Source organism: Amphiprion ocellaris, chromosome 14 (assembly GCF_022539595.1).
Source record: "Amphiprion ocellaris isolate individual 3 ecotype Okinawa chromosome 14, ASM2253959v1, whole genome shotgun sequence".
Taxonomy (NCBI): domain Eukaryota; kingdom Metazoa; phylum Chordata; class Actinopteri; family Pomacentridae; genus Amphiprion; species Amphiprion ocellaris.
Window position 1 is genome coordinate 7,668,656 of NC_072779.1, and position 19,959 is coordinate 7,688,614.

The following is a 19,959-nucleotide window of genomic DNA, read 5'->3' on the forward strand; positions in this document are numbered from 1 at the left end:
TTTTAATATTACACGTTTTAGCGGACGGCCGGCGAATTTACCAGTGGCTGTTTGTAAAGATAGAAGTTTTACCATTGTTGGTTGCACTACAACGTCCGTCGTGGGGCCTGCGTTACGACAACCCGACTTTTGTTGCCATGCCGTAAAACATTTCGCCCGACCTGCCAGTGAGGAGAGACAGAAGGCCTTAAAGCTTATAAATTTATAGACGATGAAAGTAGGGTTGTCGAAACGCACTTTCTTTTTATAGACAGCATTGTAGTCTTTCTCACGATGATCATAGAGAATGTGGAAGCCTTGAAGTCGTGGCTGGCAAAACTCCTGGAGCCAATGTGAGTGTTGAATTGAAATGACATTTAGCTCGCATGCTACGTAGCTACGTTAGCGGGCTAGCCTGTGGGTTAGCCAGGCATCAATGGGGACTCAGATTGCAGTTTCTTGCACGAGTTAGCTAACCACCATTGCCGCTAGCTGGCCTTTTGCAGCAAAAAGAAGCGACATTACTTTTGCAGTTGGTTAAATAACACAAATGTAAACTGTGCACGATGCAATGCGTTTGTCGAGGTTTGTCGCAGTGTTATTTTGGGGTAGTTAGGCATGCAGTTGTGCGCTCGATAGTGTAACTTTATCACAGCTCTGTAGCAAGCCACTGAGCTTCAACACAAAGCCTAACTTGTATTTTTGTACTTGTGATTAAAATATCTGTTGAATATACAAAGCGTCATGTCACAAAGTTACGTTTTAAGTATCAGTTAAACACGTTTAATAGCTAAATAAGTATGAATCATTTGTTCTGTCAGTTACCATAGTTACACTCTGTTTCTGCTTGTTCCCAAGGCCAAAATGATTACAGTTACCAGAATTAGAAGTTCACAAAGATTATTCCAAAGAGTCCAAACAGCTGAATGAAATATTTGATTGAAATATTGGACAAAATGATGTAAAAGAGGGTAAAGTGTGGAGGAGTCGATGGTGTTGCAGTTGCTGTTTAACAGGTGATGCAGCAACATTTACTGACAGTCGTGCTCTTGAACTACTGTCAGGTCTGATTTGCTCCCGGAGTGACTCTAAATGAGGTGGCTTTCCTAATTAAATGTTCAAATTGTAATTGGCTTAGTTGCAGGAACATCGACTCCCCGTTTGAAGCAAAAGTGTAGCTGCATTCTTGTTTTGTGTTTTTTGTTGTTGTTGCTAATATCTGATCATAGGGTGTTTGGTCAGTTATTTTGTCTGTTATTTGATCAGGAGTGCTGACGTTTGTTTAAGGTCAAATGGACACGACGGCAGCCATGAGAGTTAATCGTTTTGTTTAATATGTCAGCTAGTAGTCATGTAGGTAGTTATAAACTGACTTGGACTTGTTAAGACTTTTTGTTTTCATGCTTTTGCAGTGCATCCACTAATTGCTGGCTGAGAGAGGACTTTAAGCTTGATTTTGAAAAAAAATTAGTTTTTGCATATAAATATTGTGTAAGTTGATGATGATGTCTTTATTCCACTCGGTTTAAAGGATTGGAAGCTTGGTAAAGCTGTGATTACATTTGGTTTTCAAAACTTCTTTGTGCACAGATACTTGAACACCACTGTCACACAGTATATAGCAACTGGTTAAATAAAAAATTAGGAATGTGTTTTGCCCCCCAGTTCTGTTTCTCCTTTTTAAATTATTAAATAGTTTGGGAAACACTGCCTTGCATTTTCCTTTTTGCATTGCATAATTAAAGTAACAGATTGGGTTGCTGTAATTTAGAATATATGTATTTTAACTTGCAGATGTGATGCTGACCCTTCTGCGTTAGCCAACTATGTAGTGGCTCTTGTGAAGAAGGACAAACCGGAGAAGGAGCTGAAAGCTCTTTGTGCTGATCAGCTTGATGTCTTTCTACAAAAAGGTATGACTTCACAGAAGGCCTTTCTGCTAATATGACAACATTCAGTTTTTCTATTAAGCTCTTCCAGATCAAGACAATGCGGCAAACATTTTACTCCCATCACTGAGTAAGCAAGGGAGAAACAATTATTTTATTCCCTTCGCACATATCAGACAGTACAGGCTTTGCAATTATGTCACAAATCCTATGGAAATCACAACTGGTGGCATTGTGGATGTTAATGAGTGAAAAGATTAATAGAAAATAGTGGTTGAGTTTATGAGGATCTTAACAGAAAATTAGCTTTTTGGAAACAGGTTGATTATGAACAAAGCCAAACATAATTTTGAATAAGAGATCTTTAATTCATGGGGCATAAAGTGTGATAGATGAGGCACATTAGCTTAGCTTTCAAAACTGACAGTGAAAATTGAACTGGCAATGTTAGCCTCCACTCAAAAACACTTAAAGTTGTAGCTTGATATAGGTCAGAGAGCTAAATAGTGCAAATGTAGGGAAATAAGAAGTGCTTACAGTTTCACTGTTAGGAGTATTATCTCAGAAGTCATGTGTGTTACCAAGGGGTAGTTTTATTTTGGCATTATGTAGTTTGCATCCTACAAGACGATATCATGTTAATAGAAGATCGGGTTTATAGGTGAGGAGTGTTTTTTTTTTTTTTGATTTCTTCCAGAGCACAAGTGTAAGTTATACATTCAGCAATGCAATCACCTGTACATAAACACCATCTACCACTTGTGAATCCCTATTATGGCCACCAGATGGAGTGTTATGTCATTTGAAGATACTCTTATATACATCCTATCATGTTTGTAGCATGTCTCATCAAACATCAACATGCAGAACTTGAGTTGATTTATGCTCGTCTTTCTTGCACAGTTTAGATTATACAAATCTTCCACTTTACTTTTAATTGTAGAGTGTTGCAATCAGTGTAGGATGATAATGTGTGTACAGGGTTTGATTAAGCTAGTGATTAACACCTACGTCACAGCAACTACATTGTCAGTTATCAAGACTTCTGGGTTTTAAAACTGCAATTTGGTCCCACAAAAAGCCGCTGATTAAAGTTAATCACTCCTGATTCTTTAACCATTTGTAAACATAATCATACTGGAAGTTACTAACTCTAAAGCCCATCAGAATTTTACTAATACAGTTCACAGGGCTTAAATTATGTTCTTTAAGTGTATTTTAGTTTGTGGAAATGCATTTTCTCCTTTTATGATGGTGTATCGTGCATTTTTATCAAGCAGCTTTTCTCTGTTTCATGTCTGCTGTTTCTGTGTGTGTTATTCATTATTCTTTGGGAGCATTTATTGCAGGAGAAAAGTGATTACGGTGATTCAGCTGGAATGTCAGTACAATTCATGCCTGAGGGCACCTTTTTCTTGCTGCACAGAGTTCTAGTGAAGGTTAAATGTATTCACAAGATCAATTTTGTTCTTGCAGAGACGGTAGGATTTGTCGATAAACTTTTTGAGTGTCTCACGACCAAGAACTACCTGGGAAATCCTGCAGCCAAGGAAGCTCCTAAAGAGGAGATTAAACCACCTGCAGTCAAGTCTGATGTTGTTGAGGTAAGTTGGGAGAGATGCTTTTGGCCTCACTTGAACCCTGACAATAAATAGCTTTCCTGGAAATGAGTCTACTTACATATCGTCTTTATAGTGGTTTCTTAGAGATGGACATCCTGTTTGCTTTTGACGGTTTAGATCACAGCGTTGATGAAATGTTTATATGTCAAAAATCTCTTTCGATGATAAAAATACAAACTAGAGGAGAGTTTAAGATGTAACTTAACAGTTTTTCCCTCAAGGCTGAAACCCCAGAAGAGGAGAGAGAAAACAGGCGAAGGAGAAGTCCTCTGAGGAACCGCTCTGACTTCAATGACTCAAGGTATGACTGTGGCTTCAAGGATTTGTTTAATCTCACCAAGCAAAATGCATGTACAGATGTGTATAGCATTTAAATTTCTGTCTCATTCTGAAATATGCACTAAACCCTTTAGTTTGCATGGTGTCGCTGTGTAGAGATTTTGTCGTGTGCCTATATTTGCATGGTTAGTTTCAAACCCCATGAGTCCTGCTTTCAGCTTGATGAAGGCCCTTGTGTCCAGTAACTTGTCCCTTGGCTGTGATGCATCTAGTTACAGGGGATGGGATAGTACAGCGACTGCTGTACAATGATTCAAAACAACAGTGCAATGTGCTTTATTGTGTAATTTATATTTTGCAAATTAAAACAGCGTAATCATGCCATAATCCCTTTTTAACTTCACAGAAATAGTGTTATTCGTTACTGATTTAATTCATTTGGATTATTTGTACTTTCCTGAACTTTCATTGCGTAAAAGCGTTTGTTAATGAAACGCCAGAAGACTTTTAATGCTAACGACGTTCAGGGAATAAAAGGGATTATGCTGGTACTCCTGCTCGATACCTGTTAACTGTACCTGTTGGACTCTTGCATTTAAAACATGCCCAAAGATAGTAATTCAGATGTGTTTTATCTAACTCTACAACCACAAAGGAGCCGCGATGACAGGAGGCGAGATGAGCGCAAGCGCCGTGACTTTGATCGGCATGGGAAAAGCAGCAGCGACTCCCATCGCGAGCGGGAGCGACACGAGCGCCGCAGAGGAAGCCCCCGTGGGAGGAGCTACAGCCGGAGCAGAAGCCGCAGCCGGAGCAGGAGTGGCAGCCGAGGAAAGAGCAGGGACAGGGAGCACAGAGGAGGCAGAGGTGAGAAAGTTACCCCCACAACCAATGACAACAGCACAAGGGAGGAGACCCAGGAGTGCAGAAGTTCCTGAAGCTCTTGTAAGCACTGTTGAACTGTGCATTAGTGATGCAGAAGTGTTGCTGGAGCCACCCTGGATGTGAGGCGCTTTAGATTGTGGAGAAGAGACTGAGCAAAGTTCCGAATGTAGCTGATTGTATAGTTTTCTCTTGGATCGTCGGTCAGTGTTGCTGGGAGTGGTTAGGAAAGAAGGAGTGATGTGGACAGCTTTGCAGTTGTATCAGTGGGGATTCAACAACATGGGCTGGAATTGGCCTTATTACACACAAGGTTAATCTGCATATCTGTGTTTGGCATGATGAGAGAAGCAGCTGCTTTTAAAAAGCTCAAACCTAACAGACTTTAGAGAACTGTAATACGTTTTGTGTTGTTTTTTTAAATATGTCTCTGCTTGTCTTCAACAGATTTCAAGTCAAAGTTTGAGGTGGAAAGAAAGGATACCGACGCCTACAACTCTTCCACCACATCTGGCTCCCAGCAGCAGCACCCGTCACCTCTCCTGCCCCTGCCCCTGCCCCTGCCCACGCCTCCGCACCCCTTTTCCTCCTCTTCTTCATCGTCCGCTGGAGGGGGTCCTGTGGCAACACTAGCTCACCTGCCAGATAGCACAACAGACAGCTGGTCTGGCTACTATGGCACCCAGAGGCAAGATGGCGTCGGCAAGCCGTTCAGCAATAAAAGTGCTTCACTTAAACAGCGTTGCAGGGATTATGATGGTAGGACCAGAATTTTCTTTTATCACTTCCTTTGATTCCTGTTTTCTGTCAGTCCTTCTGTTTTATTTTTGCTGTTTTTGTGTTTTTTGCTGAAACGTTTTTTCATACAGCTATTTATCTGCTATGGCCCAACGTAAATTTTTTACTAGACTGTATATAAAAGATGCTGTCTATGCACTAAAAAAAACAAACAATCACACTGAAGTTGTTGTTCAGATTGAAAGAAAATGTTCAACACAGTTTTCCAGTACATGACATAGTGATTGTAAAATTTGCTCTGGCTCTTGTGATATCGTCCCATGAGGGTTTAGGGCCTTGTTTAGTCTCTTCACTAATGACCACTGTTTAGCACTCCCTCCCATGTCCCCAGAGGGAGGCAGGAAAGCTAGGAGGCCTGCATCCTCCTCTACACGGAGGCACAGAAGAGTTTAAACTTACCCACTGACACAGTGCTCAAACACAGCCACTAGGGACCCAGTTCCTTAATGAGACCGCATGGTAAATGCATGAACTCTACTTGCTTTGAATGCGGGCATTTGTTCATCTATTATATTCCCTCTCATTGATTTTTCCTTTGTTGTTATTTTCCTTATAGTTGTTTGTGTTTCATGTGAATAAACTTTGGTCACATACTCAAAGGGCGCCTGGAGAAAAAATGCCTAGATGACTTATTAGCCTTTCTTCAATAACACCTGTACACCGTTGATATGAAAATTCTTATTTATTAAATATTTGTTTCTCTCTCGCTCACACAGAAAAAGGGTTTTGTGTTCGTGGTGACCTGTGTCCATTCGACCATGGCAGTGATCCTCTCATTGTCGACGATGTCAATCTACCGAACATCATTCCGTTCCCGCCCCCACCCGTTATGCCCCCGACTGGCCTGCCCATGCCCCCAATCACTGAGCCGCCCCCCTCCCTCAGGATGCCTTCGATGCCACCCTACGGCCAGCCGCCACCGCCGGGCATCTTCCCCATGGCGGGTAAGTATTACCTCCGCTTTGGTGCACAGATTGCAACGTGTAGAAGTCAGTAAAAGTTGTGCAATTTGATGTCTGTATTAAATTTTTCGGTGGCTAGCATAATTGTAAAACCAACCGCTGACCTGTGATTTCTGCAAACCGCTTCAGCCAGAGCAAGAATAGAGTTTATCCACCCCTTTAAAACTTTATTGTCCTATAAGACACACTTTCCTATTATTTCCCTTTTCATTGTAGTCACATTTTGTCTTTGGTCATTTAAGGTCTAAGTGACTACCCTTTCCTATGAACACTGTATCCATATATGTGATGTTTTTTAAACACAAGGAAATAAACAAATAGTACATTCAAATGATCCACTTTCAGTGTCTGGATTGGAAGGCATTTTGAAGTTTTTACATTGAAAATTAAGCTTTTTTATATAGTATTATCAGTATAAATTGTAAATAACATGCTATGTGTGACAACCTTCTCGCGACTTACGCTGCACACTCAGAGAAGGAAAGTTCTTTTAAAAATTTTTTTAAACTTTTTTCTTCTTTCGGTAGTCTAAGAAACCAGCCTGTCTTGTCTTGAGGTTGCTCTGCACTGCACCTATCATGCACACCAGCTTGCCTTTCACTTCCACAGTGACGGAGCAACTCTGTTTTGCCCTGTTTTGTCGAATTCATAATGCGCTTACCCACCCTTGAATAATTAAAAATCTTTGTTTAGATGCAAATTTTATGCAAGGCTTAAAAATCGCTGTGTAGCTAAATACTAATAGAGTCAGACAGAAGAAAAGAGGAAAAACAGTTTGTTTTCTTTGCTTTTCTGTTGTACGTGTCCAAATTCCGTAAATTATGTATTTACATCTCTTCTGTATTATATTATATTATATTATATTATATTATATTATATTATATTATATTATATTATATTATATTATATTATATGTTTTGGGATGTTACTGTCACTAAAACATTGCAGTCTGTTGTGTTTTATTTTGCTAGTTGTTAAACAGTGATGATTTTTTTTAGTCTTGCTAGATGTAAAATAGGTAATACAGTTTACCCATTGCATTGAACTCCCCTTATATACCATAGAAGTATGTACAGTAGTAGTTCAGACTACATACTCACTCACTGTAATACCTGCAATATACCTGAGAAATTAGCTTGGGCTTGTGTCTCCCTCAGGACCCCCACTGATAGCAACCAGTGGGATTGACACCCCCAACCACCAATCTGCAATCACTTCCTCTCCTCCTATCGGACCGCCTGGTGTGGGACTGCCACCTACTCTTCCTCCTCCTCCTCCTCCTCCACCTCCTTCCTCGTCCTCATCTGTGTCTCTTCGTCCCCAATATGTCCAGTCTGAATGTAAGCGGAGATGCTTTTCCTGTTCAGATTTGGGGCTATGTGTTTTTGGAGGGGCACTGCTGTTGCTTTTGATTGGATTTTTCCTTTCATTTATATTAAATGTTTTTTTTTTTAACTTTTAATTTACTGTGCAAAGTTAGTTACAGCAGATTAAGTTTACTGTATTATGAAAATTACTAAGTCAGAAAGAGTTAAGTTATGTTTTACAGACTGTCAAGGGCCTTGTTTTTCTGTTTTCAGTCTTGTTGAGTTTTATTATATGACATTGCTTATTCAGTTTGTGATGTATATGCGTTTCTTCAGACTGTAGTAACAACTGTGGACCAGAGGGTAGCACTGTTTATTAACTTTAGAGGCACAGAGAAGTTAACAGCAACTCTGCCATGTCTCATTGTGTTGAGTGCTTCTCCTATAAGTCAGCTCATGAATATTTTCAGTTATACAGAAAATGTAAGATGTAGTTCAAATGTAATGGGTTTACTTTTTGTTATTTACAAACTAAATGTTTCTTTTTGCTTCATTTCAACTTTGATAGCCAGAATTATGAAGTGTCTTGTTTTCCTAATTTTACGTTTGTGATACATTAAGCTGTAGTTAAGTGTAAAAAAATGATCATGTTGTTATTTGGATTTTTTTATGTCTGTCAGTAGACTGTAATTTTAATTTCTTTTCTTCTTTCATGCATTTGTGTGTGTATATATATTTCAACAATATGAAATATTTATATTTACATAAAGCACAACTAGTGTCACAGATTGCTGTCACTCCACTGAACACATTTAAGCAATTTCAATTTAATGCTTAAATGCGTTACTTTTTGGTTCCTTCTAACAACTTGTGTGTGTGTGTGTATGTTTCTTTTTACACGTTAGACAACTATGATCCAGAGGGCTACAACCCAGAATCTCCGGGTCTGACTGCAGCAGGCCGTAACCCATATCGGCAGTTTATACCCCGCGTGCAGACCCAACGCTCTAACCTCATCGGCCTCACCTCCAGCGAAGGACAAGGCTCCAGAGGTAGCAAATACTTCCTTTTGTAGTACGCATCTTTTTCCAAAAACTGATCTTGAGAAATGGGCCAAAGATTGATTTGCTCCTACTGCCTAATTGTTATTGTATCTCTGTGTTTATCGTTTAGCTGCCAACATAGTGATCCAGACAGAGCCTGCCACAGCAACCAGCACTCCTGGAAGTAATGCGACACGTTTTAACACTGAACAAGACAGCAGGAAGAGGACCATCGGACCCATTACTACCGATGGACCAGCAGCTAAAAAACCTTGGATGGAGAAGTAAGGATTCACAGACACACGTTGGGAAAAGAGAGACAACTCTTGCACATAAAGAAAATCTAGAATTGCTTGTATTGTGTACAGCAGTAGTGGTTTTGTAAAGAAATTTGAAGAAGCTAGCCTGCTGAAATTTGATCAAATTGGGTGCCTCGCCCCATTTCCCATTACTGCTAAGGGAGCTTTGTTTCAAGCCGAGGTGACTCAGGTCAGCAGCCTATCTTTGGTCTCACTTGTAGGAGCAGATGCACACAAACATCCCCAAGACTAGGATGCTATTCTCTTGCAAAGACTAAACCTGTAATCCACCTTGAGTGTCAAGCATTGCCATTTAGCCTTCCTAAAAATATAACTATATATGGCTTGTAGGAACTTCAATATGAAGTCATCTCAGGTCATAAAACTTAATTCTATTTCACTTACTTTCATTACTTGTGAGCCCAAATGTTGATTTGCCTGCCTGCCTTTTCCATTGTTATTTTCTGATAAAGTAAAATGCTGTGTCAAACTTAACATGTCAACATCACAATTTTCTTCTTGTTTTAGGCCGAGCTTTAACAACCAACATAAAGGCATCTTTCCCAAGAGGAATCACTATGTGAACACCAAGTTGGAGGTGCGCAAGATTCCACGTGACCTCAACAACATCACCAAGCTCAATGAGCACTTCAGCAAGTTTGGAACCATCGTCAATATACAGGTAAAATGCATTGTGTGTGTGCTTTTTGGAAGGATTGTTCACCACCGAGTTCACTAAGTCCAGCTGTACAGAGGAATTTGTGTCATCGCATAAAGGCATCAAACCTGAACACTGTGCTCTCAATCCAGGTGGTGTTTGGCGGAGACCCAGAGGCAGCATTGATCCAGTACACAAAGAACGAAGAGGCCAGGCGGGCGATATCCAGCATCGAGGCAGTCCTCAACAACCGCTTCATCCGCGTGTACTGGCACCGTGAGCCTGGCACCAACACCACAGGGCAGCAGGACCAGAGCTCCGGCAGCCAGGCGGCCGGGTCGGCACCCAGCCAGGCTCTGCAGCACAGCAACATGCATAAGGTTAGTATAAAGAGCTGAAACATACACAAGTCATTGCATCGTTATTATGCTGATGTTTCAGTCTAATAATTTTTTTTTAACCCATCATTTGATTTACTCTTTTTTTTTCCTTCTGTCTGTAGGGGATTAAGCAGCACAATCCAGCTGCATATGTGTTGAACAAGACTGTACCCAAACAGCACCTGACCGCAGCCGCTGGGACCATAGCTACAACCAAGCCGGACACCCTGAATCCAAACACAGACACTGTCACTGTACGTTTTAATCTATCTTGAGCAGAATGCAGAAAATACCAGGCATGTTGCGTCTCTGTGCATCGTTGATTGAGTCACCCAAATTAAACAACTCTCTGAGGCTGCACAGGGATACATTGAGTTACACACATGCTGATGTTCAATGGCGAACTACCTTTATTCAGCATATTTGTTTCTGTTTGTTCATCTAATATTTGTTACATAGCATTCATGCTGTTGTATTGACCAAGTAGATATTTTTTGAAATCCTGAGATGTGACATTGATTTATGAGTTCTCTGTAATTAAAAATACATTCTTGCTAACGTCCAGGTATGCTGCTGTCAACAGTCTCATTCTGACAACCTAAATGTGTCTGTGTTGCCACTTAGGTGGTGCCTGCACTGACAAACACCCAGAAAAGCTCCTACACTCCCACAGCCCTCAAGTCATCCTCCAAGAGCCTTGGGAAAACGGGAAAAGCACTGGAAGCACAGGAAGCTCTTAAGAAGAAACAGGCATGTTGCTTAATTTGCTACAAGAATAACAGCTGGGATTAGCCATTTGCTTGTGTCAAGGGCTACCACTGGAAAATAATATTTCCACCACCGGAAATAGTGTATTTTCCACACTTTTGAATGTTTGTTGTCTTTTTTATTTAGGAGGCCTTAAAACTTCAGCAAGATATGAGAAAGAAGAAGCAGGAGATGTTAAAGACACAGATTGAGTGTCAGAAAGTAAGACATTTATCTCTGAATTAACTGTACTCTGTACTCCGTTCTTTTTCCTGCCTTCTCATCACATATTGTGTTTATCTTACCTTTGTCCTCTCTTTCTTTAGTTTCTTTTTACACCTTCTTCTCTCTCATTACTTGTCTTTCTTCCTCTAGGCACTGATAAACCGCCTGGAGAAGAACCGAGGTATGAAACCTGAGGAGAGAGCCAACATCATGAAAACCCTGAAGGAGCTAACGGAGAAGATTACCCAGATGCAGAATGAAATGAACCCTGCCTCCCAGGTCCTCCCAGGTGGCAAAACCAACCACAGCCAGCCCAAAACCAAGACTGATGTAAGTTCAGACTCTGCTTCTTCAGCTTGTTTTTAAAAGAAAGGCTTGCTCCTATTCATATCATAATATGATATGAGTATTTGACAAACCAACTTGCACACTTATGTTTTACCTTTGATAAACTTTGTTGGACACACAATACATTGTTGTGTTTAGTGAGCTTTTTTTTTTATATATTTTATTTTACTGAATATATAACCAGGCCCAGAAGGAACTGCTAGATGCAGAACTGGACTTTCACAAAAAGATGAGTTCTGGAGAAGACACAACAGACCTCAAGAGGAAACTAGGGCAACTACAGGTGGAGGTAATACACGCATCAGGGTTTTATAGGGTCTCTAGGGCATAGGCGCTGTGCATGGAGGGGCATCAGTTCGTGCTCGTGTTTTCAGGCTGTCTTTTTGAGGTTCTAAGATTCCCAAGTCTACAGCACATTAAAGTGCATGGCTCAAACACTTTTATTGCTGCTTAACTATGAAAGACTCTGAATAAACAGACTGAAAATGCTTGCAAGCCTAGCCACGTTATTGTATAAGTTGAATTCAGTTTGATATGGCAACCTCCACTTTTCTTTGACGGGTACAGTATCCTTTTTCCCCATAATGGTGGAGAATTTTTGAGTATTGTGGAATTTAAAATGTCACAAGACCTGGCTCAAAATGTAATTTTGTGGTTTACATTTTTCCACAGTTTAAACTTGACTCAACATTACTGTTAACTACATTCATGTATTCTTCTCCGGTTCCACTCCACATCCCACAAAGATGAAGAAGATGAAGACAGACATTAAAGTTCCTTACATTGTTCAGTTTTAACTGATTCGTTCAGTCTATACCTATCCATGCTAAACATTTTAACCCTTTAGCGTACCATTAGCTATAGATATTCATACTGATCTTTAGAAAAACCTCACTTCATAGATAAATAAACAAATCATGCTAACCGCATCCTGCCAACCATTACAGCAAATTGCTGCACTGTATCTACTTTCCTGTGCAATAATGTAGTAACGACGTTCATAATAATATCTTGCACACCATTATTTTCCCATCTTGCAGGGTGTGCATGCCGGATATTAGAGAAAAAATATCTGTGAATATTTCTGTCTATATGTGTGAAGTAACTTGATTTCAAAATCTGTTAGGATTTTAAAGCTCCTATACTGCGAGCCTGCCGAACTTTTACAATGTTATGGAAAACCGTGCATACACAAAGAGCACATACCCCTGACTAATGATCTGAAAAACCAGCCAGCACCACCACAAACAGGTCTACAAAGACGCACCACACACAGAGAGATACACAGTGACAGCATCTTGCATCATCAACATTTTTCTTGAGCGCTGAATTGGAGGATGTGATACCAAGAAATGCCTTAGAGGAAGTTTGCAGATAAGATTGTAGTCGCTTCTGTTCTGCAAAGGGAGGAAAGAAACGGTGTCTGCACACACGTAGGCAGTCACCAATAAAATTCATAATATAATTTGCTTTCATTCCCAGAGAGAAATAAATACCACCAGTAATAGTGCTATTACATTCCAGTTGTTTTTAACGTTGGAACAGCTGGAAGGAATGAGTGTTACTTGTATTTAGGGCGGGATGAATTGGTAAACCATAGAAATTTTTTTTGAAGAAAACGTGTGCGACTGCTGTAAGGATCGAATCTGATAGTTCTAATCTTTGACATTACTTTATAATCAGATGAAAACTGGCACAATAACATATTATGTGGCTTTAAAAGCCATCTGAATTGATTTTATTTTGGCCCCAGCAAACACTGTCAGTCATGGTAGCACTTCGTTAGTCAGCTCAGACTGAGCCCATATCACCTTTCCCCTCTAAACTCACCGAGCACACGAACACAGATAAGGTTGACTGTGTCTCAAGATCAGGCTAATAACAAGATAGCTTTTCTTAGCAACACCCTGCTTAGCATGTTTTTTTTCTTCTTTAACCTCAAGGTCCTAAATTAGCTAGTTGTTAAAAATGCATACACTCCCCCCTCCTGCCCCCCAATCCATCCAAACCCAGACCTCCTTCTGCGCATTAAACTGCAGCCACTTAAGCAAACCCAGAGGAGCAGCCGCTAACGAAGCCAAATCAGACACAAGTCTGACGCTGATGGAGCCCCGTCTCATTAAAGTTTGAGTCGCTGGTCCTTGAAAGAAAATCGCGGGATGACAATTAAAAGGGGGAAGTGAGGGAGGGACAAATGGAAGGGAGAGTGGTTGCGAGGTTGTGGAGTGGTTAGGAAGCGAGAAGATGTGGCTTTAAAAATGGAAGAGTGACAACTAATGGTAAAGGACAGAGAGTGACAGAGTACGAAACCATAGTTGACTTTGTGGAGAATGTTTGAGCTCTGGAGATCTGTGATATTTAGCCTGTGTGTTACTGTGATTTTTCAGGAATTTATTACTTCTAAATAAAGATTTGATAATTTCATAATCACTTTGATGGCATGTGATGGTTTCCTGTCATATCTGTTTTTATATTTAAAGCAACAGTGCAGAATCAAGGAACACTGTCTGCTTATGTTTCCAATAACTGGTCATAATGTTTTTTTTTAATACAGCCAGATAAAGTCCATATGTTCTTATCTGTGTATTGAAAAGAAGCAACATTCACTTAGTTACTGTGTAACATTAAACCACCCCCTCTGTCCTCCTTTAGGCAACTCGATTGGGTCTGATCCGGCCTCCAGCGGGTCGAGGTCGGGGCCGAGGGAAGATGGCAGCGGAGCCTGGTGCAGTGCATGTGGGCCGAGGCAGAAGCCGAAACCGGGACATGATGGCTCGCGGCGGGGTCGTGAACCGCATGGTGGTGGACCACAGACCCAGAGCCCTGGCTATTTTAGGGGTCACTCAGGAGGAGAAGGAAGAGCTAATGCCTCACTTTGTGGTGAGAACATGTGTATATATATCATATAGATACATACAGTCATGGAGAAAGATTTTAGACCACCCTTGTTTTCTTTAATTTATTGTTCATTTTAATGCCTGGTACAACTAAAGGTACATTTGGTTGGACAAATTTAATGATAACAACAAAAATAGTTCATAAGAGTTTAATTTAAGAGCTGATATTTACTTATGACATGAAATGGCCTCTTATATACCCTGGGAATACAATTAAGCATGTCAAATAGGACATAAAGTATTATGGAATCATTTTTTGTCGTGTTCATTGTATTCTTCAGGTACTATACCTTTAGTGGTACCAGGCATTAAAATGAACAAGAAACTGAAGAAAACAAGAGTGGTCTAATAATTTTTTCCATGACTGTATATTTCTTGGTAATAAATTAGAACTCTCCCAAAGATATTTTCATTAGAAGTTTTGCCACTGATGAGTCATACTTTTGTTGATTTGTGTAACTCTGTTTCATGTTATGTGAAATCATACAGTTTTTTTTTCTTTCATTCTTAGAAATTTGGCGAAATCGAGGAACTCCGTGACCAAGATGCCAACAGTGTCGTGATGACCTTTAAGACACGGAGTGAAGCAGAGAATGTAAGTCACATGCTGGCTTTTCCTGGTTCAAAAAATCCTGATATTTTATGAATTATCAATAAAAGCTGGTATTTTAACTTGCAGTCACCTCTCCCATTCTGTTCTCCAGGCAGCCAACCAGGGAGCAAAGTTCAAGGGTCGTGTCCTGCAGATTTCTTGGTACAAGCCCAAGACGCCCTCAGTTACAACAGAGCCAGAGGAGGAGGAGGCGAAAGATGAGGATAACGCGGTACGACACATCACATACAAACACACTTGATTCAGAACACAGCCTCATGTTTTTAGTAACATATAGTCAAGGAAGGAAGACGGTGTTCAGCACAACTTGAAATTCTAAGTGGGGGAGAAAGTTTTGGAAGTTTTAGTTCTATTCACAGATTTTACTTGTACATTTCTTTCCGGTGCTTCTAAATTTTTCACTACAGCTCCCAATGGAAAATCAGAGCGAGCCTCTCAGTACTAAGAGCATCTTAGCCCCTTGAGTAAAACTGCATTACTGTCAGGTGAAATCCTTATACTGTATTTTCATGTTTTGAGTTACGTTTTTGAGGTTGTCGTCTTCCTATTATGAGGGTAAATTTACGGTTTGTGTAATTTTTTGTTTATTTTTTAAAGGGGCATGGTAATCATCCTGAAAATATGTCTTTTTGTACCTTTGATTCATAGCCACTTGATGTTGGTCATATTTTGGATATAATAAGTCCATTTTGTGTAGTTTGAGAGGCATCAGCAATTAAATATCTTCCAGAAACCCAGAGAAACCACTAAGACCGGGAAAATGGGTACGATTTGGTACATTAGAAAGGTTAGAAACAGATGATAAGAAGGTATAGTTTACATGGTAATGAAATCAAGAATACTTCGAACATTCCAAAGAATTTCAAGATGTCACACTACAACAGCGGTGTCAAACTCATTTTTGTTCGGGGGCCACATTTAGCCCAATTTGATCACAAGTGGGCCGGACCAGTAAAATCATAACATAATGATCTATAAATAACCACAACTCCAAATTTTTCCTTGGTTTTAGTGCAAAAATGTTCATATTTAAGGAATTATCTTTTTACAAAACATTATGAACAACCTGAAATTTCTTAAGAAATATAAATTCAAGTTTATCATTTACACATTACAACCTACAGATCTACAGTGTGTCTACAAAAGAACAAAACATGTAGTTCCAGGTGAATGATGTAGTATTTTACTTTATGATCAAAATGACATAAGTAAGACAAAAAGCAACAAAAACAAAGTATTACAAAAATGAGACACACAATGACAAACAAAATGATAAAACATGAGATTAATGACACAAAACAAGAGACAAACAAAGTTACTAAGCAACAAAAAAAATGGACAACACAAGCGAGACAAAAAGGATACACAAAAAAGACAAAAAAATCCAAGACAAAATATTACAAAAATGAGACACAAAATGACAAAAGAACGATGAGCAATATAGTATTTTACTTTATGATCAAACCAACTTGTTACGGTCTACAATTTTCAGTTTCTTTGTAATCTTTACACTTTACAAAGTCGTCCTGTGGGCCGGATTGGACCCTCTGGAGTGCCAGTTTTGGCCCGCGGGCCACATGTTTGACACCCCAGCACTACAACAACCACACATCGCAGCAGTACGAAGTAAAGCCATATCTGGTGTAAAGCTTCTCACATATGATGTAGCATTGACTAAAATCTTTCCTTTGTGACGCAGCACATTAATCTGTGAGCTTAATTGTTCAGGAATCTTTCCAGAAAAGCATGAAGCTAAATCTACCGATGGGTGTTCTTTCATCCGAACAGAAGGAAGCTAGCTCTTACTTGCCCGGAGAGGAGGACGAAGAGGAGGAGGAAGAGGACGACGATGAAGACGACGAGTATGAGAGCCGATCTTGGAGGCGATGAAGAGATCACGACTCATCGTCACCTGCTCTCCAGCAGATCCAGTGGTTTTTTTTTTGTTTTTCAGTATAAATGAACTCACTTTTTTTTTTCCTTCACAGTATTTTCAAACGAAGTAATTTTAGACTCTAATCAAAGTAAAAACGTCTTTACTTTATTGTACATCAAAAGAAGTTTAGAGGGTCGACAATTTTTGTATCCCTCAACTAAACATCTCACTTTTGCTGAGAAAGATAAATGTTAAGTTGTTCTTATAGATAGAAAAACCTACTAAAGTTTCAGTGTGCTTACCAGATGATTAATATCAGTAATGCACATTAGTGTCTACTGTGAATAGGTATTTTTATACATACTGTATTTAAGCTCTTTTCTCACCAGTTTTTTGTAAAAAAAAAAAATCTTGTCCTCAGTTCAGGGACAGCCATTCCATCACCAATAGAACGTTCTCTGTTGCTACCAGAGAGATATTTATTTATTTTTCCACTGCATTAATGCACTGTGCCGTACCTATATTGGCAGAGTATGGTATGGTTGTGTTTCCATTTCACTTTGCTTGATTTGTTTTCACCCACAATGTTCAGTGGCGGAATTCTTAAATAAACGGAGCCAGTCACTCACGGCACGGGGAGGTGCTGACGCTGTACCGTAGTAGAGCCAGTGCAGGTACAGAAGGATACCAGTGCAATAGGAAAACCCAAACTATGTTTACAAATAAACGTGTCCACGCGTGTCACACACAGTCTCATAGTGAATATTCACATTTTCCCCACTTGTAGTTTTTGTTGCTCACTCAATGTCCAGTGCCACTCTGTGTAAATATCCACCCAGATGGGGGTTCTACATTTTCTAAGAGTGTGTAACATTTCCACTTGTTCTAATCTGTCGCCTTCAAAGGGCCTGACAGGACAAAGATCAGATCACCCATTTCAAAAAAATGTGAGATCCATAGACAGGTGTTTGAATGTACTGAACAGTTGATTTTAATATATATATATAAATATATATATGTAATTTCTTTGCCTTACACAATCAGCGGATTGCTGAATTTTTACAGGATTTGTGATTTACTTTTGTAAATTTTGTAAATGCTTGAAAGAGAAATTACTGTTGTACTTTTTTTTGTTTTTTTTTTGTTTTCTGTCATTTTAAACGAATGACAAGGTCGTATCAGGTAGAAAAGGTCAAGCAAGAGTGCTTAGCGTCTCTGCTTATTCGCAAGAGTTTTGAATTTGTGTTCAAACCAGTCCGCGTTGTTATTTCACTAAATTAGTCATCTAAAGTAGCACATTTCTTTTAAAGAAAACATTCGAAGCTGCTCGGAGCTGTGGAAAAAACACTCTGTTGAAAGACACTGAGAGTCGTGCACCTCACACTATTAATTTTGCATCAGTGCAGCTTCGCCTCTATCTGAATATTGCCAGAATGCGCTCAAAACGCACTCTGCAACCACAATTCAATGACAAAAGTGTACATTTTGTGTTTTGCCTTCCTTGCATATACTGTACTTTAGAATCCTCAGGGTGGGAGGAATTCAGTCTATTGAAATTCATAGGAAACGTGCTTAATGACTACATTTTTCAGCTTCTTTTTCAACAAATAACACACAGCTTAATGAAGTGTTTGATATATCACAGCATATCCATTAATCATTTAGAATTACACCAAAACAGAGACGAGAGTTTGCAGCAGTGTCAGTGCACACACATGCAGGCACATTTCTCTATTGGTATCTACATGCATAATTCTACCTGCATGGTTTCCTTTCCTTTACCGGTACCAAATGGAAAACTGTTTGAAAGACTCAACATGACTTCCTCCCACCTCACACGTCAGTCGTGCTCTTGTCTGGTTTGCATATCTCACTGTTGATGCTCAGAAGCCGCCTGCTGGTGACCTCATTGTCCCACTGAAAGTTTTCGTCTACACCGTCAGTCAAAGTGAGGTGTGAGACTGACGCTCCCTTTCATTGAGGTTTTTTTTTTTCTTTAAATGAGGTCACTGATGGGGTTCAACCTGTACTGGCAAGGTCCTTGCTTGCTTCAGTGAGGATTCAGAGAAGCTTTTCTCCCACTTTTTGTACTATCTTCTGTATGCTACTATCACTCAATAGTGTAAAAAATTGTAAAATGTTTATTGGATAATAGTTTTGGATTTGTTACTGTTTATATTTGCAGGATGTGGATGTATTTTCTTCATGTATTTTGTTTGTAAAAATGGATTTCTAATTTACTAGCATGTTTGCTTTTGCCAATAAAGATGGAGGAATGGGGTGCTTGTAAAAAATGATCAAAAAGAGAAAGAAAAAAGAAAAGAAAAAAGATAAATTATTGATTGGATGGTGAAGAGAGAGACAAAAAATGACCTTTTTGATTTAAAGCAAGAAAATTGACAGCATTGGCAAAGGGGGGAAAAATGCAAGCAAAAGCATTCCAGAAAATATTACCTTAAACTCTTGTGTGGTCTCTGTCATTTTACATGTTTGTGGATATCAGAGGTTCTCATTAGATTACATAAACTCTTTGCACTCCAGAATAAGCACGTATACTGAAACATTGCTCAGATATGAGCAGTATTACATATATTTCAAAAGTATTTCAAAGTTTATGGAAGATCCATGTGAGGCATAGCAGCTCAAATGTTTTGATTTTTGGGTCAATATATAATTGAGGGATTTTTGAAGACCATATATCTTGCATACATTTTTATAAAAAGTAAAAAAAAGTGTTTTTTTATGTTCAATATGATCATGTCTTTACAAATTCCATAATTACTTAATATGGAACAATCACTTATTAATGAAAAATGACTGGATATCCTTCTAATTAGCTAAACAATAATAAAATGATCTCATTCATTTTTTTTTATTTTTTTTTTTTGCTTGTGTTCTTTTTATTAAGTTGAGATAATCATGACATATTTCTTTTTTGGCAATATCATCAGCCCATGTTAAGAAATCCTGTTGTTATTATGGACTATGGAATAGATTTAATGAAGACCTGAAAAGATCAAAGACTGTTATAAACATTATTATGATGATGACAGATATTGATATTTTAACAGCAAACTCTAAACAATGTTTTTTAATGTGGCTTTTAATTTATTTAATAAGTTTAATGTATCCATTAATGTTATTTCATTATTTTT

The 19,959-nt window shown here is 39.1% G+C and overlaps 1 protein-coding gene across 1 annotated transcript; it reads left to right on the plus strand.

Moving 5' to 3' along the window:
• Positions 1 to 141: 141 nt before the first annotated feature.
• Positions 142 to 19,264, plus strand: rbm27 (RNA binding motif protein 27). The gene is made up of 21 exons (XM_023279112.3): positions 142 to 332; positions 1,774 to 1,892; positions 3,345 to 3,472; positions 3,712 to 3,791; positions 4,425 to 4,636; positions 5,099 to 5,410; positions 6,166 to 6,393; positions 7,569 to 7,751; positions 8,624 to 8,770; positions 8,892 to 9,045; positions 9,589 to 9,742; positions 9,871 to 10,098; positions 10,221 to 10,352; positions 10,723 to 10,848; positions 10,993 to 11,067; positions 11,221 to 11,400; positions 11,603 to 11,707; positions 14,071 to 14,298; positions 14,827 to 14,910; positions 15,020 to 15,139; positions 16,717 to 19,264. The coding sequence occupies exons 1-21, from the start codon at positions 274 to 276 to the stop codon at positions 16,816 to 16,818; spliced, it is 3,156 nt and encodes a 1,051-aa protein (XP_023134880.1). The 5' UTR covers positions 142 to 273; the 3' UTR covers positions 16,819 to 19,264.
• The last annotated feature ends 695 nt before the right edge of the window (positions 19,265 to 19,959 follow it).